General features: G+C 50.2%; 1 protein-coding gene and 1 non-coding gene across 7 annotated transcripts in view; both read left to right on the forward strand.

The window, feature by feature from the left end:
- Rcsd1 (RCSD domain containing 1) overlaps positions 1-19,038 on the forward strand; it is a 61,800-nt gene extending 42,762 nt beyond the window's left edge. For 5 of the 6 annotated variants that reach the window (XM_028864380.2, XM_037211296.1, XM_037211298.1 and 2 more), the window contains 6 exons: positions 3,767-3,868; positions 5,196-5,285; positions 9,309-9,380; positions 11,602-11,805; positions 12,392-13,096; positions 17,356-19,038. In XM_028864380.2, coding sequence (XP_028720213.1) covers positions 3,767-3,868; positions 5,196-5,285; positions 9,309-9,380; positions 11,602-11,805; positions 12,392-13,096; positions 17,356-17,388 — 1,206 coding nt within the window. In that variant the 3' untranslated portion in view covers positions 17,389-19,038. The remainder of the gene's footprint in view (positions 1-3,766; positions 3,869-5,195; positions 5,286-9,308; positions 9,381-11,601; positions 11,806-12,391; positions 13,097-17,355) is intronic. The other variant, XM_037211299.1, reaches the window with a different exon arrangement.
- Positions 19,039-25,788: 6,750 nt separating this feature from the next.
- Positions 25,789-25,860, forward strand: Trnap-cgg. The gene has a single exon. It is a non-coding gene; the product is annotated as a tRNA-Pro (tRNA).
- Positions 25,861-26,138: the final 278 nt, after the last annotated feature.

Below are 26,138 nucleotides of genomic sequence, written 5' to 3' on the forward strand. Positions count from 1 at the left end.
CTTTGTTTTTGTGTTTTGTTTTGTTTTGTTTCAAGACAGGGTTGCCCTATGTCGCCTTGGCTGTCTTGGAACTCACTCTGTAGACCAGGCTGGCCTCAGACTCACAGAGATCCGCCTGTCTCTGCCTCCCCAGTGCTGGGATTAAAGGTGTGCACCACCACCGCCAGGCTGAGGTCTTTCTTAGACCCAAGAATACATAGGTTACAGATGGCGCTTAGTTGGTAGAGTGCTTGCCTAGCATGCACAAAACCCTGGGTTCGGTTCCCAGTGCCACATAAGACTGGGCATTGTGGTCAATGTATGTAATCTCAACACTTAGGGAGAGGAAGCACAGAGATCAAAAGTTCAAGATCGCCAGGCGTGGTGATGCATGCCTTTAGTCCCAGCACTCAGGAGGCAGAGACAGGAGGATCTCTGTGAGTTCAAGGCCAGCTGGTCTACAAAGCAAGTTCCAGGACAGCCAGGGCTACACCAGAGAAACGCTGTCTCAAAAACAAACAAACAAAAAAGCTGAAGATCATCCTCAGCTACACAGTGTGTTTAAGAGTAGCTTGATTTACAGAAGACCTGATGAGGGTGGGGTACAGTACAGGGGACAGTGAGAGTGTGGCCTTACTAATAATCTCAGAGCCCAGTGGGGTCCCCAGCCTGGGATGGACTTGCACGTTGTTGCACCCCCTGAAGGAGCTTTGTGGATCGGAGCATCATGCAAGATGGTGGCCAAGCGTCACGTGGGCTGAGCCACCAGCCTGGAGACCACGCTGCCTCCTTCCACTGCACCTGTGCAGCTCAGTGGCTGATGATCATTTTGGTGCTTACATAATAGCCCTTCACAGTTCTTCAAGCGCACTCACGGGATATATTACTTAACTCATGGCCCTCGCTGGGTGTCAGGGTGAGCTATTCCATGGCGAGTCCCATTTGGTTTCTCCTGTGTGCCCTTGGCTAACTGTGTGTCTCTGGGCTTCAGTGTGTACAGCAGTCACATGTCAGTATTCCAAAGTTTAGGAAAGGAGGTGTTCTGGAGATAAGTGGGGGTGAGAAGCCTTGTCAGCTAAGCAGAATTCATTAGCCTAGGAAACAAACTCTGTACTAGAACTTTCCCTTTCACCCAACCTGTAAGCCCTAAGTGCTTCCAGAAGCCTCACCTTCCCCTGCTGCCGAGGCCCTTGGCAAACACAGTTTTGAGATGGGGAAGTTCCGGTGTTTTCGGACACACACACACACACACACACACACACCCCGCCCCGCCCCGTGGCTCTATTTTTAACTGGAATGTCTCTTCCTGCACCACCAGCCTTCAGCGCCTGAAAGCTGAGGTAGGGTGCGCCGTCAGCAGGGCTGGAGTAATAAATAGCAGTGGACAGAGGCCACGCTGGTGTGGAGCAGGAAGCTAGACAGATGGACAAACCGATCCGCCCCTCATCTTTGCCAAGGGCAGCTCGAGTCACCACACTCTGTCCCTAAAGCCTTTCTGATGCTCCCGGACATCGAAGTACGGGTCTCTGACCACAACTGATATGGCCAGTGGGAGGATCAGACGTGGACCGGTCCTGAGCCCATCCAACAGCCTCTTCGGATGGGCTCCAGGCTTCCAGGGCTTTCCCAGAAACTTTTGGGAAATCTGGCATTTTGAATAGAGGTGAATCATTTGAAGTCCTCCTTGAAATCAGCATTAGTGTTTAGACTGGAGTGGGGATGAGCATAAGTACCTGACTTTGGCCCTGGAAAAGCCTTTCACGTCAGGAGGTCTGAGGCTCCGTTCATTCTTTCCTACCTCTGCACAAATTTCCTTTCCAGTTATCTACGTTTACTCCCCTTGGTTGCCAGGAGGCAGCAGGGACCAAATCAAAAAAAAAACAAAAACAAAAACAAAAACAAAAAAAACCCACTTAGTACCAAAAGGATGTGGAAGTGTCTACAGGGGTCTAAGTGGCATAGAGATGCATGCTTACTGCTGGAGTGAGGCCCCATCCATCTCAGACGCCATGATATCCGCGGGAGGCAGAGATGGAGTTTCTCAAACTGCTACCCAAGTCCTTCCAAGACAAAGGGAGGGAGATGAGGTTCTCTGCCTGTGTTAAGAAATATCACCATTATGGTGATTTAAAAAAAAAAAAGCAAAAGCCTAATAGCTCTAGGATGGAGCACATAAGACCACCAAAAAGCCAAGAGGTGGGGCCAGCAAGATGCCTCAACAGGCGAAGGTGTTTGCCGCCAAGCCTGACAACCTGAGTTCAATTCCTGGGAGCCCCTGACTCCCCCAGGCAGCGGACAGGATAAGGGGTCTGCGGGACATCAACCAGAGACTTGCTTAGCCCCTCTGGTGTGAGCCTGGGCAGGGCCGGCACCGGTGTGAGCCCGGGCAGGGACCGGCACCGGTGTGAGCCCGGGCAAGGCCGGCACCAGTGTCTCTCCTTGGGGCTATCTGAGTTTGGTGACTGACTGTTTAATGGCAGTGGGGGGGCTGGGGAGGGACAAGGAACAGGGTTGTTGTTATTATGACTGGCTATGGGTCCAGCTTGCAGTTCTGAAAGTTGTCCTCTGTCACACACACACACACACACACACACACACACACACACACACACACTTTAAAAAGCAAAAACAGAAGGAGCTAGGTATGGTGGTACTCACCTATAATTCCAACACTCAAAAAGAAAAGGCAGGAAGGTCATGAGTTCAAGGTCATCTTAGTTTACAGAACTAAGATGTATGTAGCAGAAATGAGGTGCCATGTCCAGGGTCAGTAACTCACCCTGTGCCATGGTGACAAGCAGCACATGGGATGGACTATGCCCTCTAGGCATCTTGGCCTAAAACATCAATAAACTAATGTCCAGGACTGAAGGCTAGACCCATGGCCAGTCATAATAACAACAGCCCTGCTGCTCGTGCCCCTACCCCCCACCCCTGCAGCCATTAAACAGTCAGTCAGCAAAGTCGGAGTGGCCTAAGGAGAGACGCTGGCACCACCCCTGCTGAGGCTGGACCACCCCTGCTGAGGCTGGACCACCCCTGCCCAGGCTGGACCACCCCTGCCCAGGCTGGACCGCTGAAGCAATGAGAGAGGTGGAGCAGGTCTCTGAGTCCCAGGGGCCCCCTTCTCAGCCAGTCTGCTCCTGCCTCTCATTCATTAATTTAATAAATGGTCACTGTCACCCAAGGCATCCAGTCAAGTAGGGAAAACAAAGTCATACACATTTGGGTGTGAAAATTCTAGAAAGGGCAAATGCTCTCTCTGTTTCCTACAAAGGCTCTAGCTCCAAATACATTTTGCCACCCCACTGTACCCCCGTTTTTCAGAGTCATTAAACAGAGGACAGAGGTTTGCAGACTATTGTTGACGCTTCCCATGTCTGGCGGGTCCTTGCAGAGTGAGAGACCCTGCCCTGACTGCCTCCAATCCCTGATCCTGTCTAGGACAAGACCTTATTTTGTCCAAGGGTACATCCAGAACCCCAGTACATTGTAGCTACTCACTAAATGTAGATGACTGAATAGTGCGTGTACGTGTGTGTACGTGTGTGTGTGTGTACGTGTGTGTGTATATGTGTGTGTGTGTGTGTGTGTGTGTGTGTGTGTGTGTAGTTGTTGTTTTTAATCTTGAATATGGGAGCCAGTTGCAAAATATTATTAAAAATATCTCATCCCAGAATTCCTGATGGAACCACAAAACAGGTGCCTTTCGTGGCACCCCATGGGACCCTTTGAAGAGCCGAGTGTACACTTGCTGATTAACGTGTGCCTCTCTTTTGTTTGCCAGGAAAGAGCCGCAGAGACTAACTCCAACGTGGACAGCTCAGCACAGCCTTCCGTGGCTCAGCTGGCTGGGCGGTTTCGGGAGCAAGCAGCTGTAGCCAGGGAGGTGAGTCTGGAGACTTGGTGCGTCCTTTTCCGGGAGGTGACTGGAGGAAGGGGAAGCCTGTCAGGCCCTGAGAAGAAAGAGGGCAGGAGGAATCTTGGCAATGACCAAATTAGGAAGAGAAGCCAGAGAGGGTCCCTCTGAATGTGAGGAATGTGCCACCACTGGCTAGAGCCTGGGCAGAATCCTTCCCTACCAGAGTCAGACTCCCACTGTGGTGAGGAGGGCTGAGAAACAGGCAAAGTGCGGACTCCTTTTCCTCATGAGCATCCACTGACACAGACAGGTGCGGTACCCCTCTGTCCAGCCCGCCTCCTGCTTCTAGGCTAAGAAGCAGGAGATAGGCAAGGATGCATTAGATCCGGAACTGAGAATGTGGAAGCACATTCCAAAAAGAAACCAGGAATGCAGAACCAGCAGATTCTAGAAGAATCCTGCTGAAAAAGAAAATGCCTTTTTTTTTTTTTTTTTTTTCCAAAGTGTTACGACTTTGGACAGTTGAACTAGATTTTCTCAGTTATGTGGCTCCCATTAGAAGTGAGCTGAGGCCGGGCAGTGGTGGCTCACACCTTTAATCCCAGCACTCGGGAGGCAGAGGCAGGCGGATCTCTGTGAGTTCGAGGCCAGCCTGGTCGACAAAGCGAGTTCCAGGACAGCCAGGGCTACACACAGAGAAACTCTGTTGGGGAAGACGGGGGGTGAGCTGAGCATGGCGGGCATGGAGCTGCACACCTGGGATCTCAGCTCTGGAGGACCAAGACTTCAAGGTCATTCCCAGTGACATGAGGACTTCAAGGCTAGGCCCAGGCCACAGGAGATCCTGTCAAACAGCAACAACAGAAATAAAAGGGAGAGCGCTCAGGTGGAAAGGGTCTGCCGCGGCCCCACAGACAGGGACAGCTCAGCTGCCTTGCTCTTTTACATACAGGATTTTGCGCTTTGGTTTTCTTAACTAAAAATAAAATCGGCCGTGATATCTAGACAGAGGAACGCTCTAAGAGACAGCGGAGATGGCACTGAACTCAGAGACTAGTTCTGCCTCCTAGCCAAAAAGGCGAACTGTGGATGCCATCTTGAGAGGCTGGCTCAGGTTAGGGACCTTAAGTGCGAGAGGACAACCTTGCTGAGCAGAAAGGGAAAGGAGACCATGGCCAGCGCTGATCCATTCAGCAGGAGGACGGTCCCTAGACGGTCAGCTCCACCTCCATTCTCTCCTCATCTAGACATCTCTAATCATCCCTAACACTGCTTTCCAGTCCTTCCTTTCCTTCTCTATTGCCTGATTCACCCCCTCTCTTTTTCTCTGTGTCGTCTGTTGCTCTCCCTCTAGACACCAGCCAATAGACCAGCCAGAAGGAGACCACCCTGCTCTCTCCCCCTGTTCCCCCCCAAGGTAGAGCTGGGCCAGAATGGTGAGGAGGTAAGTACTACCCTGGGATCAGAGATGCTGGCTGTGGGCTTTCATCCCCCTTGCGGGAAGAGCTACAAACATCACACGTTTAGACCTTGCCGTCTGCCCAAGGGTCTCTCCACCTCAGATACAAGAATGAGTCTCTCTTGATACTTCCTGGATCTTCTACCTTGGAGTCTGGCTTTCCCCGGTCTCTCACACCAAGACTCTTTAAGGATCAGTCAGGGACCAGAGCCGTTTTTCAGTCTAAGTCTCGATGGGGTGTAGAAGGGTCCTGGACAGAGAGGCTATGCTGCCAGAGGCAGAACTATAATGCTGGAGAAGTTCATGGTCCCTCCATAGCCTCAAAAAGGCTGGCTATTGTTCAGGATCACTGGAAGAAAACCAGAGCACACAGGAGGCCTCCTGGGCCTCGGATATAAATAGCCAGAGCTGCCAGAATAATGAAGGCCCTGGTGTCATAGATCATAGCCAGTAATAGGTCCCAGCCTGCAGCCTGCCCAGCCTTAGTTATCTGATTGTAGCTGTTAGAGTGGCCCCAGCCCAGCAGCCCATGAACTTTCCCTGTGGTCACGGCCATGGTCATGCCAGAAACCAATTTGCACGTTGTCTTCAGGCCTGGGAGGCCAAGCCCAAAATAGAGCAAGCAAGTCACACAGCTCAGTTCCCAATTCCCACTTCAGCTCCCTCTTCTTCCCTCCCCTTCTTTCTGGGGATCAGCATCCTGATAAAAGGCACCAAATGCCCCTGTGGACTTAGGCAGACCTACATTTGGTCCCCTATAGAGTAAAACGGTTGATGTAGATGAATAGTTTTTCAAGCCTTTTTGTCAACCCAAAGCTCACAAGTGCATCAAAAAGCAGAGAACTCAGGCCAGCAAGATGGCTCAGCGGGTCCAGGCACTTGCTTATCACCAAGCCCAATGACCTGAATTCAATCCTTGGCAACCACATGGTCAAAAGAAAAAAAAAAAAAAAACTGGCTCCCCAAAGTCATCCTCTGACCTCAATACACATGCCATGGCACATATGTGCCAAACACACTCCATACACATGAATGAATGAATGAATGAATACATGTAATGAAGAAGCAGTTAACTTGGCACATGGGATATGGCTCAGTGGATAAGAGCACTCATTGATGTTCTGGAGTTCGATTCCCGGCACCCACATCACATGGTGGTTCACAACCATCTCTAACTCCAGGTCCAGGGGGAATATGATGCCTTCCTTAGGCCTCTATGGTCACCAGGCATCAAAACACCCATACGCATAACTAAAAAATCATTTAGTTAAAAATATATTTTAAAAAAAATTTAAAGGGTGAAGAACTCATAGCTATTCCCAGTCAAGTAGAGGTGGGGTCTGGGGCCCGTCTGCTCTGGGAATAACTCCTTCTCCACCGAACAGGGTGGTCTCATGAGCTGCGAAACCCCAAGAGCTGAGTTTAACAAACTGGTTTTTTGTTGGGTCTCCTCAGGCGCTGGCATCACGATGCTGTGGCTTCGTGGCGTTCCCAGCCAGTGCTACCACCCCCAGCTTCTCTTTGCAAAGGGTTAACTTCTCCTTGCAGCCCTGCTCCGCTGAGCTTGGCACACTCTGCTGCGGTAGAGGTGCCGGGCTGACGCTGCGGGCGTCTGAGGCTGCCCCCTGATAACCTAGGCTTGCCCCAAGGGGAGTCGTTGCCCCACACTGGTTCCTTATTTGAGGAACAAGGACAGGAACATTACGAGAAGGAGCACGGAGGGGGTGAGGTGGGGGCTGGGTGGGGAAAGCTTTGCTCATGGGAAGGAAAGCAGATGAAGCGAGTCAGGTTTGTAGTGACTGGATTGTCCGGCTTCATTTCACGGACTTCATGCAAGCAACACCGCCCCTAGGATCAATGACTCCCTTTCTGCCGTGAAATTCAGAGTGGGGTGTCACGGCACACAATCCCAATCCCAGCCCTTCAGAGCGTGATACGGAATGATTGCCATGTGGAGACCAGACGGGTCTATATAGCAAGCTCCAGGCCGTGCTGGACTTCAGAATGAAACCTCTGTCAGAGAAAGAGGGCACAGTTCGCCTGGCAGGGCCGCGTGGAAGGGTCACATGCCTGTGTAGTGCATGCAGCCCACAGGAACCCTGAGAGCCTTTGGGTTGCCCTAGGTTGCTCAAGCATAGGGATTGGAAGGATCAGTTCATCCCTTACCTCCTAGAACCCTCTGGACCTGAGATGTGGGGTCAGCCGCCAGGATTTCACCGGCTGACTGTAGGCAAGGTGACAAGTTACCTTTTCTGAGAGAACCGGATGACTGGATGGATGTTGAAAGGACGTGGATATCGCTCCATCTGAAACTATCAGGTCCAGAACTTTCAGATGTCACGATACACTGTTGGAATGTTGTATTAATACACATATACATAAAATGTATGAATGTCAAGCTAGTTTATCTCTGCAGATTGTCTTAGCCCCAGCCACGGGCCTGGAGCCTGTGATTAAATTATAAGCCAAATGCTGCCCTCTGCTGACCATCCTGTGAACTGCACCAGCGGTTGCACTTGATCATTAAATCATTAGTTCCACAGTCCACTTCTGCTGCGTCTCTAGCACTCACTGTGGTTAAAAGGCACTGTTTGTTGGATTTCCATTGTTTCTGAAAACAATTGGGAGAGTTTATAATATTACCTAAAGTGAGCTTTGGTAGAGAAAATTCTGCTGCAGTTTATGAAAACACACAAAATCCTTGATGACACCCAGAAACTAAGACCCTCCCGATTGGGGCTGAAGGATCTTGATGCTCACTAGAAACAAAAGGCTCCGTGACAGACTGACTGCCCTAGGAATGAGTCTGGCAGTGCAGACTCATGGAGGCAGTGGCAATCTAGAGCTTGAAAGAAAGCCCTTAGCATTCTTTGCCACAGCCACGAAATCTTGGTGGAGCAGGCATCCGTCCACTCATCAACGTTGGAGTCAGAAGGAGGCAGGTCTCTGAGTCCCAGCCATTGACTGCCCCACGGCAGCATGCGCTCCCTTGGCACCGGCATCTGAAAAGGTCTCTGATCAGTTGAGTCCGTCTCTCTTCCTCTACAACTGAAACATAATAGGACACCCCAGAATATTACCAAGAGAGCAGCAGTATTTCTTTTCTGTGGTTCCAGTACAGTCATATATGGAGATGGGGGGAGGTCATTTACATTGGTCCCAAACTACTGGAAAAACCCCTTCTGTGCTCGGCCCTGTCTGTCACCATGAAAATCATCTTCTGTTTCTCCACCATCACTGAATCATCGTACGACAGCCATCACTTTTGCAAAGTAGTGGAAATTTAACATAAAACAGGGAGTCAGTCTTTTTACAAATACATAATCTGGAAGCAGGAAAAATTCATGGTGTACATTGATCACGAAAGTAATTGACAGAGCACACGTAATAGATAGCAGCCACAGGCTGTCAGTTAAGGGCAGACAGTCAATCACACTCGTCCTCGTGGAACTAGCATGATACATGATGGCACTTGGTAGATACTTGACACATGTATCTGCTAAATTAAACTGAATATTCGGTGTTTGGGGAAGATTAATATATGAACCAGGCCATGGGTGGGATTTTCCAAAATATTAATTCAGTGAAGGGATTTTAATAATACCTCTGTCTAATTCCATCCCCAGCCTGTGATTTATTGCTTTGTTTATGACAATTTCTGCCTTTTGTCTGTGAAATTCCCTCCAATTGTTGATTTGCCTTGTAGAAGGCCATGAGGTGAAGGCCTTGATCCCCGCCCCCCAGATGTAGTTTTTCCTCCTAATGACAATGAAGTCATTCTTCCTGGGATGGGAGGCTTCCTGTGGTATGAATGTCTGCCCTGACTTCTCAGCTCAAACTCAAGTAGTCTTGCTTGTGGTGAGATGAGGGGGGTGGATACAGGAAGCCTTGCCTCATCCAGGCCTGCAAGGTAAGTGGGTGCGGCACCAAGGTGAAGACAGCTTAAGAGACTGCCCCCTCTTCTCCCCCAGCTCACTTGTTTCTTTTGGGTTTATTTGCTCTCTGTAGAAATCACCATACAGCACCAGCCACCCACCTAAAATCAAGGTGAAGAGCTCCCCTCTGATTGAGAAGCTTCAGGTATGTGTAAAATGCATCCTGCCTACCTCATGCATGCTCGCATGACTCCTGTGGTCCGGCCTTTCCCTGGTACTCATCATAGGCTACATATACATATACATATACATATACATATACATATACATATACATACATATATGTGTGTGTGTGTGTGTGTGTGTACAGTTGAACCAGATCAAAACGTTCACATATATACATATATATATGAACAGTGCTGCTTCTTACCTTGTGCATTTTCTATATTTAATTCTTCCCATGACTCAGTCCTGTCTGTTTTGTGCATTCACACAGTAAATTATGGCTACCTTCCTAAACATGTGCAATGCTTTGTAGCCTGAGAGTGCTAACAACTCTTGGGACCTCTCAAGGTCATCAGTCTTGGCTCAGGGGAGTGCTGGTGGGTGGGAGGGGAGACACTGTGAGTGTGGGGTACTAGCCAAGCAATGCATGAGAGCCCCCAGAAATCAGTCATAAAAGGCTGTGGAGGTCACTGAAAGTTGGGACAAATAGAGGATCCGAGTCTCAGAAAGGGCATTTAGATTTGCTCAAGATCATAAGCAGCTAGTAGGAGAAAGATCCCATGTTAAATATAATTGGGTGTGTGGGACTTTCTGGTGCTCCACCGGCCTCTCCTGCTGGTCCCCTCTCTGAGGTCTTACATGTGACCAGCCCAGTTAGATCAACTCAACTGTGTAGGTTAGCGTCTGTAAGGGCAGGAGGAAGAGGTGTGCCCCCAGATGGCGCTAAAAATCTGTGGCCTGGTGATGTAGCTCAGTTGCCAGAGTTCAGAAAACCCAATTCAATTCAAAGTTCAGTTCCTAGCGCTCAAAAGCTGGACATAGTGGAGCATGCCCGAAACTCTGAAGACAGAAGCAGGAAGCTCAGAAGTTCAAGGCCATGCCTGGCTACATAGTGAGTTGAAGGCCTGGCTTCGTGAGGCCCTGTCTGGACTGTTAATACATAATCCCTCCATAACCATCTTCCTGCTCTACCGTCTGTAAGGTTGATCTGGGGTCTCCCACGTGTTCCCCCACCGATCCTGTAGAGTCCCTTAGGTTTTAGTTACCTTTGAGTAACTCTTCCTTTGGTCTCCCTTGTGTCCGTTTTGATCTGGTTCAACTGTACTGTGACGCCCCAGGGGGTCAGAGGAGAGACACCCTGCAGAGTGCAGAATCCACCATTGTGCTGTCTCCAAAGACCGAACTCTACCTGGAGGCCTGAGGGACAAGCAGGCCTGCCATGAACCTCAGGAAGTTTAGGCCTCCTTCCTCTCAGGAGCCCGACACTGACTGAGTGGAGTGCTCGCTAAGGTGATAGCCGTAGACAGCAGGTATTGATAGGCAGCAAATGCTGCTGGCTGATGGGAAGATGACCTGGATGCCAAGTACTGCAAGAATCTGGGAGCTAAAGGTGCTGCCAGCAGCTTGTCCTTGGGCCCCTGTGACTACTAATTGGAGCTGTTCCACTTATTATTATTATTGTTAGTTGTTGTTGTTAGACAGGGTCTCACTGTGTAGTCCCAGCTCACCAATGTAGACCAGACTGACCTCAAACTCACAGACATCTTCTCACCTCTGTCTCCTGAGCACCTACCTTTAACCCCAGCAACCAGCAGAAGTGGGTGGATCTCTGAGTTCAAGGCCAGGCTGGTCTACAGAACAAGTTCTAGGGCAGCCAAGGCTACACAGAGAAACCCTGTCTTGGGAGGGGGGGCTACACCACTGTGTCAGGCCAGGGCTGTTGGAGTGTCTATTGAATCCACCTCATCATAATCTGAGCACCCAAGGCAGCCTGCTGTGAGCCAGGTAGCAGGTATGGGTAGGCTATGCTTCCAGAAGGTAAACCATGCTTCCAGAAGGTAGGCCATGCTTCCAGAAGGTAGGCCATGCTTCCAGAAGGTAGACCATGCTTCCAGAAGGTAGGCCATGCTTCCAGAAGGTAGGCCATGCTTCCAGAAGGTAGGCCATGCTTCCAGAAGGTAGGCCATGCTTCCAGAAGGTAGGCCATGCTTCCAGAAGGTAGGCCATGCTTCCAGAAGGTAGGCCATGCTTCCAGAAGGTAGGCCATGCTTCCAGAAGGTAGACCATGCTTCCAGAAGCCGCCATAATGTAATGGCGGATAATTGGTTGGGGGGAAGCACACAGAGTTTCCTGTTGGGCATCCTCAACCAGCTGCGGGGCCAGTGAAGCAGATGCCATCATCTTTTCCCTTTCCTCGACAGGCCAACTTAGCCTTTGACCCGGCAGCTCTTCTGCCCGGGGCTTCACCCAAAAGTCCTGGACTCAAGGCCATAGTGTCACCATTTCATAGTCCCCCTTCCACACCCAGTAGCCCTGGCATCCGGTCTCAGCCAGGTGAGGCAGAAGAGGTGCCTGTGAGTTTTGACCAGCCCCCGGAAGGCACTCACCTGCCCTCCTACACTAAGGTAAGTTCTGGATCCGCCATATTGTGGTGTGCCCAAGGGAACCACTTGGGGTGTTCAAACTTTGGGCTATTGTAAAGAGACATCATCTCCAGTGTTTTGGGCCATTCTCGTTGAACCCAGAGCTCACCAATTGGCTAGTGTGCTGGTCTCTGTTTTTCACATAAAGGTGCCGAGACTCCAAACTCAGGCATCCTCACTCTCCCACTTACCAAGTAGTTTTACAATCCTCTAGAGCAGTGGTTCTCAACCTTCCTAAGGCTGCGACCCTTTACTACAGTTCCTCATGCTGTGGTGACCCCCCAACCAGACAAGCATTTTGTTGCTACTTCATAACTGTAATTCTGCTACTGTTATGAATCATAATGTAAATATCTGATCAGCAGGATATCTGATAGGCAACCCCTGTGGGGTCTTAACCTACAAGTTTAGAAATGCTGCTCTAGGTTCTGATTTATAATAAACAGCAAATAACTTCACACCCTCCTAGGAAACTTAATGGACCTTCAGTGAGTTCATTCAGCACGCATAGTTCTTCTCTTGGACTTTTTTATTTTCAAGATAAATAGTCCCTCATATCTTCTTCCAGGTGCGGACAAGAGGCTCAATTAAAAGACGTCCTCCCTCCCGGCGATTCCGGCGGTCCCAGTCAGACTGTGGGGACCTTGGGGACTACAGGGCTGTGGAACCATCTCAGGAAAATGGTACCAGGGAAGAGAACGGGGATGATGTGTTCCCTGGCAAGAACAAGGCCCCCGGGTCTCCCCCACCCAACCAAGAGGCCTTGGGAGATGGGGTGGAGGGACCCCTGGGGTCTGCAGAAAAGGCTCCTCGAAGGAGCAACAGCCTGGAGAAGCCAGAAGAGCGGGTCGGGACCCCAGAGGAGGCCAGTGCGGGAGACAAGGCCGGACAGAATCCAGACACAGCTGGCCAGGGCGGTCTGGAGGCCCCAGAGCACCCCCAAACCTGCAGCGCAGAGGCTGAGAAAGGGACAGCAGCCGGAGAGCATACAGACACTGAGAAGGCCACAGAAGGGACAGCCTCTGAGGAGAGTGTGGCAGATGAAGAGGAGGGTTCCGGACAGAAAAGTGCAGATGCCAAGACACCAGAGGCGGGAGCAGTCAGGGAGAAGGCCCCCCAAAGTTCTCCTGGAAGAGTAGAGGGCACCGTTGTCCCCGAGCTGGAGACCAAGCAAAAGGAGAGAGAATCTCTGGAGCCAGGCTGCAGCCCAGGGGTCGACGGTGTCCCAGGAGAGACCAGCAATGAGATCCAGAATGATCACGAAGTCTCCACGGTAGGTGGCCCGCATGGTTCAAACCGTGTCATGGCCAGAGCTGCCCCTTCTGTCCCATGTCCTGTTCCTCCCAGGCTGGTGCTCAATCCGCTCAGTGTGCAGGAACAAAGTCACCAGGCCCCTCACCGTGTGCTGACTGAGTAGAGACGGCCTGTCTCTGTGGAGAGACAAGAAGGGAAGTGTGTCCCGTGGCCTGGCCTGCCTCCAGCTGACTGGGCCAGCTTCTGGGTGTGCATGGGGTGAGCAGGGCTTGACAACTGGGTGACAGATGCTGGCAAGGTCTGCTGGGGGGTTGTGCAGGGGTGCTGCCGTTGGGGTTCCGGGGTGAGTCTGTGTGGAGAGAGCAGGGACAAGACATCGGGGACACTGACAACCACAAGTGGCCTTGGGTTGGGTCTTCAGAGGAGGCTTTGTGTGACATCCATGTAGTCGCAGGCAATGTCCCATGTTGCATCTGAGAAAAGAGACAGCACAGTCCCTGCCCTCCATCAGCCCCCACACCCTGGACCTTCCCCCTCCACCTGTCTGCTCCCACCAGCTCCCAGAAATCCCCCCTGAACTCGCCTGTTGCTTCAGGGGAAGACCCGGTTCTGTAGAGGCTTGGAAGCTCCCCAAGGACAACGGGGCACCCTCCCCAGCCTGTTCCTGACTGTTTCCTCAGCTCGGTCACCTTTATGTCTTCCTTTCCGGTTTTGTCGCTCCCTCCGCCACCACGTGCATCTGCTATGATGGTCTTTCTGGCACCCTCTTCGTTCTCTCGATAAGATTCATTGTCTACACGGTCACCGCATCGTCGGTCGGTCGGTCGATGGGTAGTTGGCTGGCATAGAGCTGCTCTTGGCAGGATTTCTTACCTCTTTTGTTAGGGTTCTAGGCACAGCACCACAGGCTTGAAGCAGCGGAAATAAACCAAGTGTGCTGCTCATGCCTGAAATCCCAGCACTCAGGGTGAGATGGAAGGATGGCATGAGTTCAAGGCCAGGGTGGGCTACATAGTGAGTCCAAGACAGCCTGAGTTAAAGACCCCATCTCTGAATGAATGAATGAATGAATGAATAATAAGGATGTTGTCTCTCACAGTTCAGAACGTCAGAGACACCAAAATTAATAAACTGAGCCCCTCCAGAGGGCTGAAATAGACCCTGTCCCTCTTCTGTTAGCTGCTGCCGGCGCCCTTACAATCTTTCCCTGCCTCCCCCAGCTTCTGGTGGCTGTCCTAAGTGTTTGGCAGTCTGTGGCTGGAGGATCCTCTCTCCAGTCTCTGTCACCATCTCGCTGTGACCTTTCTGTCCCTGTGTCTTGGATTTCCTCCTCTTTTCTCGCGTAAGCGAGCAGTCTTGGGATGCAGGATGTGCCTTAAAGCTGGTGCGATCTCGCCTTGACATCCTTCGTTACGTCTGCAGCCATCGCTTTCCAAAAACAGATCCGATTCGGAATGGACACACACTTCCTTCCCTGGCTCCCCCCAGAGTTGCGCTCTAGCAATCCTGTGTCTTTTCCCTGCAGCACACCGGGTCCATTCCCTACTCTACCTTTGTAGCCCCCTCCGACAAGAACACTCCTCTTCCTGATCCTCAGATGGCCCCTTCCAACCCATCCTCAGGTCTCAGCTCAGCCGATGCTCGTCACTAAAGCCTCTCTCGTGACCACTCAGTCAAAGAAATCTGTCCCCGCCCCACAGTTACCCTCTCCCATGAGCCTCCTTTGACATTTGCCTGAGTTTTGTTGATTTATTTTTTAGATTTGTTTATTTCGTTTTATGTGTATGCATGTTTTGGCCTGCATGTATGTAGGGGCACCACATGCATGCCTGGTGCCTGCGGAGTGTAAAGGAAGGCGTTGGATCCTCTAGAAGTGGAGTTAGGGATGGTTGTGAACCACCATGTGGGTGCTGGAAACCAACCCAGGTCTTCTGCAGGAGCAGCAAGGGCTCTTAACCCCGGAACCACCAGCCTTCCGGCTTCTCTCCTCTTTATTATTATTGTCTCTTGCACTTTTCTTCTAGTATGCCCTCCAAACTTACTGTAGACTCTGGAACGGGGTGGGTCTTTCAAAAACACATGTACAGAAGATGAATGACTTTTAGCTAATTGATTAGTTTCCCGAGACAAGGTCTTACTCTATAGCTCAGGCTGGCCTGACACTCACTGTTAGTCCAGGGGGTCTTGAACTCAAGGAAATCCTCCTGCTTCAGCCTCTTGAGGACTGGGACGGGTGTGCGCCACTATGTCCAGCTGAACAGATGAATTTTTAAAGAGGAGTAAAGTCCCTTGGCTCAAAGTAAATGACTCCCAGTGACAGAACAGGAGCCCAGGTACAAGAGGGGTTACTGCTCTGGGAATGCTCCTCCCAGGCCCTCAGGTTTTATCATACCAAGGAAATTGGGGAGAAGAAAGTGTCACATGCACTCAGGGAGTATGACACTTTAATACTTTCCATTTCTATCTGAGCCTCCTTTACATTTGATTTAGAATGAACAGTCTTCTAGAATCTTCTAGAACCCGGAGATTCCACTAAATCCCCAAATTACCGTAAATGCCCAAACCCTTAGTCCTCTTGGAGTCCAAGTAGTCCTCCACCAGTGGCTCCCACACCTCTCACTGACAGCCTCTTCCGGTCCTCAGGAGTGGGGGTCTCCTGGGTGCAAAGTTGGAGGGGCCTTGTTATTTCTGGAGAGTCTCAGGTCGAGGGTGGCTTCCTGAAGAAAATTCAGGCAGGAACTATGGGGCAGGCCCTCTGGTCATCTCTCCAGCTTTACACTCTGCATTCCTAACCCAGAGGCCCTGGCCAAGGGAGAGAATACCTCAGAATCACTCTCCTGGCAAACAGCAGCTCAGATAAAGAAGAGCCCCCCTCCCTGCACCTCTCCGCACACCCCCATCCCCAGTCACTGAGAGGCAAAACTTTAATACTAGTTGGTTCACCCTCCTCGTTTTAGATCGGAAGGTACGGTGGGCCTGGAAATTGTCCAAGGTCACTAAGCTCCCTCAGCGCTGGCCAGGTAGGCACCTGTTCAAGTTGTAAGAACAAACTGTTCATGAAGCACCACTGTCTGTGTGAATTATCTGTCTACTCTACATGGACTATTGCTTCCCGTCTCCTCTGGATTAGAGTCAGAACACCTCAGACACCAGGACAAAGGGTTCCCCAGTGACAGTAGTTATGAGAGGTCTCTTGGCATTTCCCCAGCGCCCAGGCCTCTCCTGGGTCTTTCCTTGGACTGGCAGAGACAGGCAGGATGCCATAAGAAGTGGTTTCCCACTCCCAATCTGATCCCATGTTGTGGCTTTGATCGATAGAAATCAATTGATCAAATAAATTACAGTCACTCTTGTTCAGTCAGCACCCAAGAAGCACAGACTGTCTTCATTGCTGTGGGAGAGACTGGGCCTTCAAAGTGGGGAAAACACAGCGCCAGAAACAAGACAGAATATGTGGGCTCTGCCTGCCAGCAGGGCTATGTGATGTTCAAGGGACGGAGCAAGGCATTCTTCACGAGGAAGGGGGGAGAGCGCAGTTGATAAAGTTCTTGCTGTGCAAACGTGAGGATCTAAACTCAGATTCTCTACACCGCCCTTCAAAAGGGGGGGGGTAGGCGAAGCAGTGCATGGTGGTACATACCTTTAATCCAGCCCTTGGGAGACTGAGTGAGGCAGGTGAACTCTGAGGCTTGCCAGGTCTACATAGCTAGCCCCAGGCCAGCCAGGACCACACAACAAGACTCTTGTTTATAAACAAACAAACAAACAAGATGGACAAGGACTTAGGAAGGCATCCAGCATCTGCCTCTGCCTCTACACACAGATAGGTATGTGCAGTTGTGCACACATTGCATGAAACTGTATACACACCACACACACACACACACACACACACACACACACACACACACACCATAGAGCAGGGGAAAGTTACATAGACATCAAGTGTAAGGTGGTGACTAAAGGATTACCTTCCTGCTCTGTTAGCCCTGGAAAGTAATTTAACATCTCAAGCTCTGGTCCGGGGATGAAGTCCCCAGTCTACCATTTGCTAGCTGTGCGACCCTGGGAAGTCACTTCCCTCTCTCAATGCCTTAACCGTTTCACCTATAACATAGTTACTAGAACTACCTAACTCCCCTAAGGTTTTGAAGATTAAATGACGTGCGAATAAATACAATCAGGCACATTGCCTGCTGGCTCACTCCTACTTTATGATTTTTGCCTTATCTCCCATCCCCAAGGAGATCTGCTGAGTCTTTCTTTCCCTGTTCACAGGATGACATCCCCATCGAGGACACTCGAATGTGAGAGCCGGTGATGAAGCCACCAGAGACATCTCCTTGGAAATGGCAGCAACAGCAGCAGCAGCAGCAGCAGCAGCAGCAGCAGCAGCAGCAGCGCATGAAGGCACTGCAGAAGCAGAATCCACTGGGAATCTGGAGTCAGCCCAGGATGCAGGGTGGACCATCCCCTGTAGGCCGCAGCAAATGTCTTCTCTTTGGAGATTAGAGTTGACGGCGGTAGAGTTTTATCAACTTCAGTGTGTGTCACTTGACGAACTTGACTCAAAGTAAAACATATTTAAAGCAGCGATTTGCTGTGGTGACGAGCAACCCACTCCTCGGCATTACTGGTCATCCTCTTGACCCCCCACCTCTTCCTACAGCTGACCACCCGACTAGGCTCTGGTTCAGTTTCTGTAAAGTTACAGCCTTTTCCATTGTTCTAAACTTTTTATGGTTCTCAGATGTAACTTAAAACTAACTTGATGTAGACAGAGAAGATCGTCTTGTGGAAAGTAAAATCCTCTAAGTTGCAGAAGACCTAAAAGCATATCAAAGCCCTTAAGATGATCTTTCCACTTCCTCCAAGGGGGAGAGGGCCAACCAATTTCAAAAACATTAGACTCCAAGAGATATTTATTAGAACATTTCAAAGCTTGTTCCTGTCTGTTCCAAGGGCCGGCGCGTTTCTGGTCACGTAATCTGGCTGATAACAAGGGGTGGTAACTGGTCCTCTCCTCCCGTCCTACCACCCTCCCCCACCAGGAGGGGATGGTGCAGGAACTCCTGTGGAGAGGCAGGATGCTCAGCCAGGCTGCTTTGTGCTTCGTTTCCTCCCCTGAAGGTGCAACAGCAGTATGCCTACGTGATGATGCAGGCAGGATGGCAGTCTCCCACGGTTACACTTGAACACGGGCCGACCTCTGGGAGGTGCCTTTCGTACCCAGGGTTCAGCTTACCTTCTGAGAGCATCCCTCTTGGCTTCTCTAGAAAGCTTGTGTTTGTTTGCTTTTGCTTTTTTTTTTTTTTTTTTTTTTTAATCTCACCATGTAGCCTTCAACTCACTATATAGCCCAGGCTGGTCTTGAACTGCCTCTGCCTCTGGATTGTAGGCAGGCATCACTATGTCGGGTTCTCAGTAAGCATTTCTCAAAGCCAAGGCCAGGTTCTTCTCCCGGACTCAGGAGGTCTGAATTGGGGTCTTCGGTCTGTTTTTATCAGGAACTTTTGCTTAGTGTTCTGTCTGGAGATGAAGGAGGGTTTGTGGGCATGGGATCTGACTGTCCATTCCCCTGCTCACCTCCACACCCCTCTTCATGCACTCCTGCTGAAGAAATGTTAAATAAATGATAAATCTTCAGGGTTGGTCCTTATTCTGAGCTGACTAGTTCTATACCTCAAGGTACAGACCTGCCTTCTAGAGGGATGGTTTTCCCGGAAGTCCATTAGACCACACCAACTCTGGCTCCAGAAAACGGTATCACGGACTTAAAAAGGCCAATGTCACTGGTGGTACCTCAGTTTTCTCATCCAGTCTATAGGTTTTCTGATTCCAAGATAGTGTTAATATGTGAGACACATTATGTTTCAAAATAGTTTGTAAGTTGTAATAAACTTGTGACCTGGTCAAGACTGGCAATGTCATCTACATTATAAACTTCGAACTTGAACGGATTTGGGGGAAAGTGTGTGTGTCAGGCATTTTTTGAGTTCTGCATATTGGCTACTTACTTGTCGTTCACCACCGGGGGCATCCGCCCCTTGAAGAATCCGTGGTTTTATTTGTGCATCTCAGTGGACTGTTTCTACACTCAGGGGACTGCTTTGTGGGTAACAGGGCGTGATAACTATGATACTTTATGATTATGTGTGGTGGCGAAGGTATGTAGAAGCAAGGGCAGGCTGTAGGTGTGAAAAGAAACTATTCTCCTAAAGGCATGTAGTAGAAGGTGAGAAAGGAGCAACTTGAAAATGTGGTGTCATTGTGACACCGCAGGGACATGCCTGATGGCATCAAGGTAGCTTTGTCCATGTCCCCGAATCTCAGCCCGCTGGCTGTCACTTACATCATTTGCTCTAGCTTATGAAAACAGCCCTATTCCCAGGGGCTCTTCATTACTAAGGAGCCTCTTGGCAGGGTGTCTCTAAAGGGCAGACGCTCTCCTGTTCTCCTCTGGAAACTTGTGCTCTCTTTCTGAAGCACCCAGGACTGAGTCCTGGACTTTCATGGTGGCTAGGGAGGATTCCACATTTGCGTGGGTTTTTTGTTTTGTTTTGGGGGGATGCATTGAGACAGGGTCTCTCTATAGTTCTGGCTGTCCTGGAGAGTATGTTGTAGACCAGGCTAGCCTCAAATTCATACAGATCCTCCTGCCTCTGCCTCCTGCGTGCTGGGATTAAAGGCATTCAGCCCCATGCCTAGAGACAATACTTAGGTTTAAAGAAGGTTATCTGAAGCTAGGCATGGTGACTTACCTCTGTAACCCCTTCCCTGGGGAGGCTGAGGCAGGAGGGTTTCAAAAAGTTTGAGGACAGCCTGGGCTTCATTGTCTCAAATACATAAACACACACACACACACACACACACACACACACACACACACACACATGCATATACACAAAGCTTGTCTGTGTCTTAGGTAACACATTATCACAACCAGGCCAGGAAGATGTTGTTTCATTTGGATTTCTTTAAAGGTTTGAAAGAAAACAGACTCTTCCATAGTGACAAGCTGAAGAATAAGACCTCCTTTCGTGGCTTTTCTAGTTCAAATTGTGTTTCAAACTGCATCCTTCCTACAGGAACAGGGAGGAGGAAGAAATCCGCCAAATTTAGAAGAGCCTGTTTATTCAGGTTTGCTTTTCTGTTGCTGTGACAAAACATTCTGAGCCAAAGCAACTTGGGGAGGAAAGGGTTTATTTGCCTTTCACTTCCGGGTCACAGTTCATCATGGAAGGAAGTCACAGTAGCAACTCAAGCAGGAACCAAGGCATACATCACAGAAGAATGCTGCTTTCTGGCTCACTCTCCCTGGCTTGCTCAACTAGCTTTCTTTTATAGCCCAGGCCCACTGCCTAGGGAGGGTACCGCCCACAGTAGACCGGACCCTCCTACATCAATCAAGACAATATCTCACAGTCACAGCCACAGGTCAATGCGATCCGGGAAATTCTTCAACTGAGGTTCCCTCTAATCAAGGTGACTACGAGCTGTCAATAAAAACTGACCAGGACATTGGTTCAGCTTCATATAGAGTTAGTTAACTGTCTGGCTTCGTGTTCCTATTGCTGTGATGAAACCATAACCAAAGCAACTTGGGGAGAAAATGGTTTATTTGGCTGAAATTTACATCTCATTGGTCATCATTGAAGGAAGTCAGGACAAGGACTCAAACAGGGCAGGAACCTGGAGGCAGGAACTTAGACGAGGCCATGGAGGAGGGCTGGGCCCTCCCACTTCAATCACTGGTTAAGAAAATCCCTACAACTGGATATGATGGAGGCAATTTCTCAGTGGAGGTTCCCTCCTTTCAGATGACTCTAGCTTGTATCAAGATGACAGAAAACTAGTCGGGACACTGGGTGACCATAAGAAGGTGCAAGGCCTATTCCACTCCAGCACAGAGATGACCACCAACAAAGCCAGCCATACAGATTTGGGCCTGAGCTCAGTCAACTAGGTAGTTCTATGTCAAGTAAAGGATACACAATTAGAAAGACAACATCATCTCCCAGTTAGGCCTTTTAGATTAATGCCATGATGGGCTGGGGATGTAGCTCAGTTAGTATAGTGTTTGCCTAGAATGGCAGAAGGATTACCTTGAGTTCAGGGCCAGCCTGGGTTACATGGTGAATTTGATGCCAGGCTAGGCTAAATAAAATGTGAGCCCCTCTGTCATCTCACGTGTGTCCGTTTCTGAGCTCCTTCAGGAAAGGCCAGGTACACAGGTGCAGAGTCCTGGAGCTCCAGCTGGGTCTGACCTTGCTGGGTCCTCGGGTGAGTGATGACGACTCCGGTTCTTCATGACATAGTTTTACATAGAAACGAGGCAATTACTGGAAATTAGGCAGCCTATAAAATCAGTGCCCACAGCGGGGCAGTGGTGGCGCACACCTTTGATCCTAGCACTCGGGAGGCAGAGGCAGGAGGATCTCTGTGGGTCTGAGGCCAGCCTGGTCTACAAAGCAAGTTCCAGGGCAGCTAGGGCTGTTACACAGAGAAATGAGTGGTTGGGGTAGTGGGTAATAGTGCATGCTGTCAAATCTGGCAGCCTAAGTTCAATCCCCAGGATTCACATGATGGAGGAAGAAAACTGACTCCCATATGTTGTCCTCTTACCCTACACATGTACCAAGGTGTGTGCATGCATGGAAGAGAGAGAGAGAGAGAGAGAGAGAGAGAGAGAGAGAGAGAGAGAGAGCCTGACACTCACTCTGTAGTCCAGGCTGGCCTCGAACTGAGAGATCCACCTGCCTCTGCCTCCTGAGTGCTGGGATTAAAGGTGTGTGCCACCACTGCCCAGCCAAAACATTTTTTAATGAGTGGACTGAATTACCTCTTGACGAGCTCTCAAAAACAAGACTCTAGAATGACTTCATGGTTACTGCTCAAAGAGTAGGTGCTACTAAGATGGGGAGACTCATGCCCCCCAAGAAAACAGTGGCATCTTCAGGCACTAGGATCCCTTGTACTAACCACTACTGTCTGATAGCTAAAGAAGCCAAAGGAGAGCTGGGTGGCATTGGGCACTTCCACATCAAGGTTGGCCTTCACCTCCCGGGAGTGGCTGAAACTGTCTTCTTGATGAGTTCTGGAAGCATTTGGTGGAAAGGCACAAAAGGGGCCTGCTGCTCTGTGATGCCTGCGGCTGTGTCTGATTCGTTCTTGAGTAGACACACTGAAATGCACAGTTTTGCAAACCCTGTCTTCTTTATGCTTTAAAAGCGTAACTTAACTTGGCGCTAGAGAGATGGCTCCGCAGGTAAAGTGCTTATTGCTCTTGTAGAGGACCTGGGTTTGGTTCCCAGCACCTGTGAGACAGCTCACAACCTTCTGACCTTTATGGGCACTGTGGACGTATGGTGCACATACAAACATAAAATCAAATAAAGAAGGATTTAAAAAAAAATATTGTTTATCTTAATTTTTCTCAGTGCATCTTTGTTTTGTTCCGAAACAGATTCTCCAATATCCCAGGCTGGGCCAACTCAAAACCTTGAACTTCTAACCCCTCCTGTCTCCAATTCCCGAGCGCTAGGATCCAGGCATGCATCATCACTCCTGTTGTATAAGGTGCTGAGCACCAAATGGAGGGCTTTATACATACTAGCCTGCACTCTACCAGCTGGGCTACATCCCTAGCCCCAATCTTAAAAGTGGGTGCGGGGAAGGAGAGAGAAAAAGTCTGTGCAACAGAGCGGGACTGCAGGATCTTCTGTGGCAGGTACAGGTGCCCACTGGACAGCAGTTCTTTCATAATGTAGCTCTGGCATCCCTTCTCCCTCTCTTTTAAAATTATTTTTTTAGTGTGTGTTCATATGTGTGTGTGGACATGCACGTGGAGGTCAGAAGACAACTTGCAGGAGTCAGATTTCTTCTTTTCACCACGTGAGTCCTGGGGATCAAGCTCAGGTCATCAGACTTGGTGGTGGGCACTGAACCACCTCCCCCACACTCCCCTTCTTCCCCTTCATTTTTAAATTTATTATGTATATAGCATTTATGACTGCTGGCCAGAAGAGGGCGCCAGATCTCGTTACAGATGATTGTGAGCCACCATGTGGTTGCTGGGAATTGGACTCCCGACCTCTGGAGGAATAGACAGGGCTCTTAACCCCTGAGCCACCCTCCCCTTCTGTCTCTTTTTTGGGGGCAATGACTACCAAATTATAACTGGATAGAAGACATGACCGATTTGAGAGATACCTGACACCAAATGGGGTTATACCTGTTGAAAGTGAGAGGACAGCTTTTCTCCTTTATAATATGACAAGTGCTTCTGATATGGAAGAAATACGAGAAATTAAATTGGGTGATGTTGGCCAAAAAAATATACAGGTGCCCAAGGACGACCAGGAAATACACATGTCAATTCCAGCCAGCTGCAGGAATGTGTGGAGGCTTTTCAACACTTTATCAAAATAAGTGCAGTAAGCAGTATGGAAGAAATGAATAAACAACCGATATTTACACGCGAAGAGAGTGAGAACGAGAACTAGACAGCGACCTCTTAGGCTTAGGATAAACAGTCTTTCCCCGGGAGATGGAAAGTCAGTGCTAGTTATCCTGGGAGTGCCTGCTTTCCCTGGAGGGTCCACGCAGTACAGGGAGTGGGGACGTGGGCGCCCCTACAAAGTGAGCTCATTTTCATGCCAGGCTTATTTATGGTGGTTCCTTTTCATTGGCAACATTGGACCGTCCGAGTTTTCTAAAGAAACTGTACATCTTGAATAAAGCAGGGTCTGGCCACAGTGGAGAATGCTTGCGATCTTGCTATGCTGTGAAAGGTGGGGGTTCAAAGATTCCAAAACCTATGTGGGCAGATCTGTTTCCAGTTAAAACAGAAATGATGGATGGCGGACAGGACATTTCTAACAAGAATCACTCAGTTATTTTCTTAAGAGTTCCTGAGAGACTGGTGTGTAAGACTGTTAATTTGTATTTCAATGTGATTTATCTATCTATCTATCTATCTATCTATCTATCTATCTATCTATCTATCTATCTATCTATCTATCTATCTGCTTATTTTAAAGACCGGGTCTCCCTATGTAGCCTTGGCTGGCCTGGAACTCATACCTACCTCTCTGCCTCTGCCTCTGTGGTAGTGCTATGCCTGGTCGTTATGGATTTCACATAGAAATATTTCCAGGTATACTTCCTTTAAGTTGCGTACAAGATGTGCGTAAGTTAACAAAAAACGGTTCATTTATTATTCGTGAGCGTTTTCCGGCACGTGTTTGCATACGTATCTATTGCCAGCAAAATGATCTGTTGGTTAACCTTTATTGTTCATCGGTGTGAGCGTGCTTCAGACTGCACTTCCTGTCCTGTTTCAATTAACTTTGGGTGTGAATTTTGGAGTAATAACACTTTTTTTTCCTGGAGCTCACTTGGTAGCCCAGGCTGGCCTCGAACTCACAGAGATCCGCCTGGCTCTGCCTCCCGAGTGCTGGGATTAAAGGCGTGCGCCACCAAAGTAATAATACTTTTTGAAACAGGAGCTCATATAGCCCAGGCTGGCCTTGACTATAGGGACTTGAGATACAGGAAAGTTTAGTAGCATTAAGAAGTGGGAGAGGGCCGGTTGGTAGTGAACCATCTTTAATCCCAGGGATGCAGAGGCAGGAGGATCCCGTGAATTCGAGGCCAGCCTGGTCTACAGAGCGAGATCCAGGACAGCCAGGACTACACAGAGAAACCCTGTCTCGAAAAAGAAAGAACAAACGAAGAAAATATGAGGAGGAAGAAAAAGAGGAAGAGGAAGAAGAAGTAGTGGGAGAGAAGGAAGGGAGGAAGGAGCAGAGAAGCAGGCACGAGCCAGTGAGAGGGCAAACCTGCCAGGAGGACCCCGGAAAAGTCTGACCACAGGGACAAAGGCCCTATGTATGGACTGAATCCATGATAGCCTAAGAAGGGAAGAAAGCTTTGAAAGCAAGCAATCTCTACAGCGCTGCCTTAAGCGTGGAGACAGGAAGGTCAGGGGAGAGAGCAGGGACTAAAGGCTAGCCCAGTCCGGACGCCTGGCTGAGAAGCTAAACCCACGTGAGACCTTCGCGCAGAGTGCTGCAGGGCGGGACAGGAGGACCCACGGGACAGGAGGACCGGCCGTTCAGCTGGCCCCATTGCCTCCGTGCACCCCACCCACCCCGAGTCCCTCTCCCCGCCCCCGGCCCCTACTGTCCCACCTTCCAGGAGCGCGGGGGTCCTTCCGGGAGCTCCACTTCCTTAAGTGAACCACTTAAGGTCTCCGGACCTCAGTCCCCTCCCGCTGCAGAAGGGCGCGGCCCTAGGAGGGCTTCGGGGGACTGTGCCGAATTGAATATCAAGTGGCTTCAGCACAAAGTGCTGGAAACGTGGGGATTTCGGGGGAAGATCCCTGTCCCCATAAACTCCAAGGCTTGGTCTCCGGAGCCAGGCGGAGGCGCGTTCCCTCCCCCGCCCGGTTCCTTCCAGGGCTCCCTGCCGCGGCCGAGGGCCGGGTGCCCCCGGGCGATCCCAACTCCGCCCCGCTGGGGGCGGCGGCGCCCGCAATCCGGCAAAGGCGCGTGCTCCCGGCTCCGCTCGGCGGGTCGCGGAGGAGTTCTGGCCCCGGTGCCTGAGAACCGAGAGAACCGCGCGCACGAAGGAGGTTTCCCGGCCGGGTCAGCGAGGAGGTCCTGAGGGAGGTTGAAGGGAGGCGCCGAGAGCGCTGCTGCCGAGAGCGGCTCGTTGGTCTAGGGGTATGATTCTCGCTTCGGGTGCGAGAGGTCCCGGGTTCAAATCCCGGACGAGCCCTGGTTTTATATGTCTTTTTTTTCGCCCCCCTTTCGTTTGGAGATTAAAATCGGTTTCACTTTTCGTACACTTCTTACCTAAAGATTAAGTGAAACCTCGGAGCTCGGCAGTCCATCGACTTCATTTTCGAAGCAAAGGACCAGCTGACTTCAATGTGGGTCAGCAGGGCGGGACACTGAAGCACAGGCTCCGTGCAGAAACCGGGGAGAGCCGGACGCTCCCACACGTGGCAGGGGCGTCGGGGATTGGAAGGGCGGCGTTCCAGAATCCCTGGAAAC

This window comes from Peromyscus leucopus, chromosome 15 (genome assembly GCF_004664715.2).
Source record: "Peromyscus leucopus breed LL Stock chromosome 15, UCI_PerLeu_2.1, whole genome shotgun sequence".
Taxonomy (NCBI): Eukaryota; Metazoa; Chordata; class Mammalia; order Rodentia; family Cricetidae; genus Peromyscus; species Peromyscus leucopus.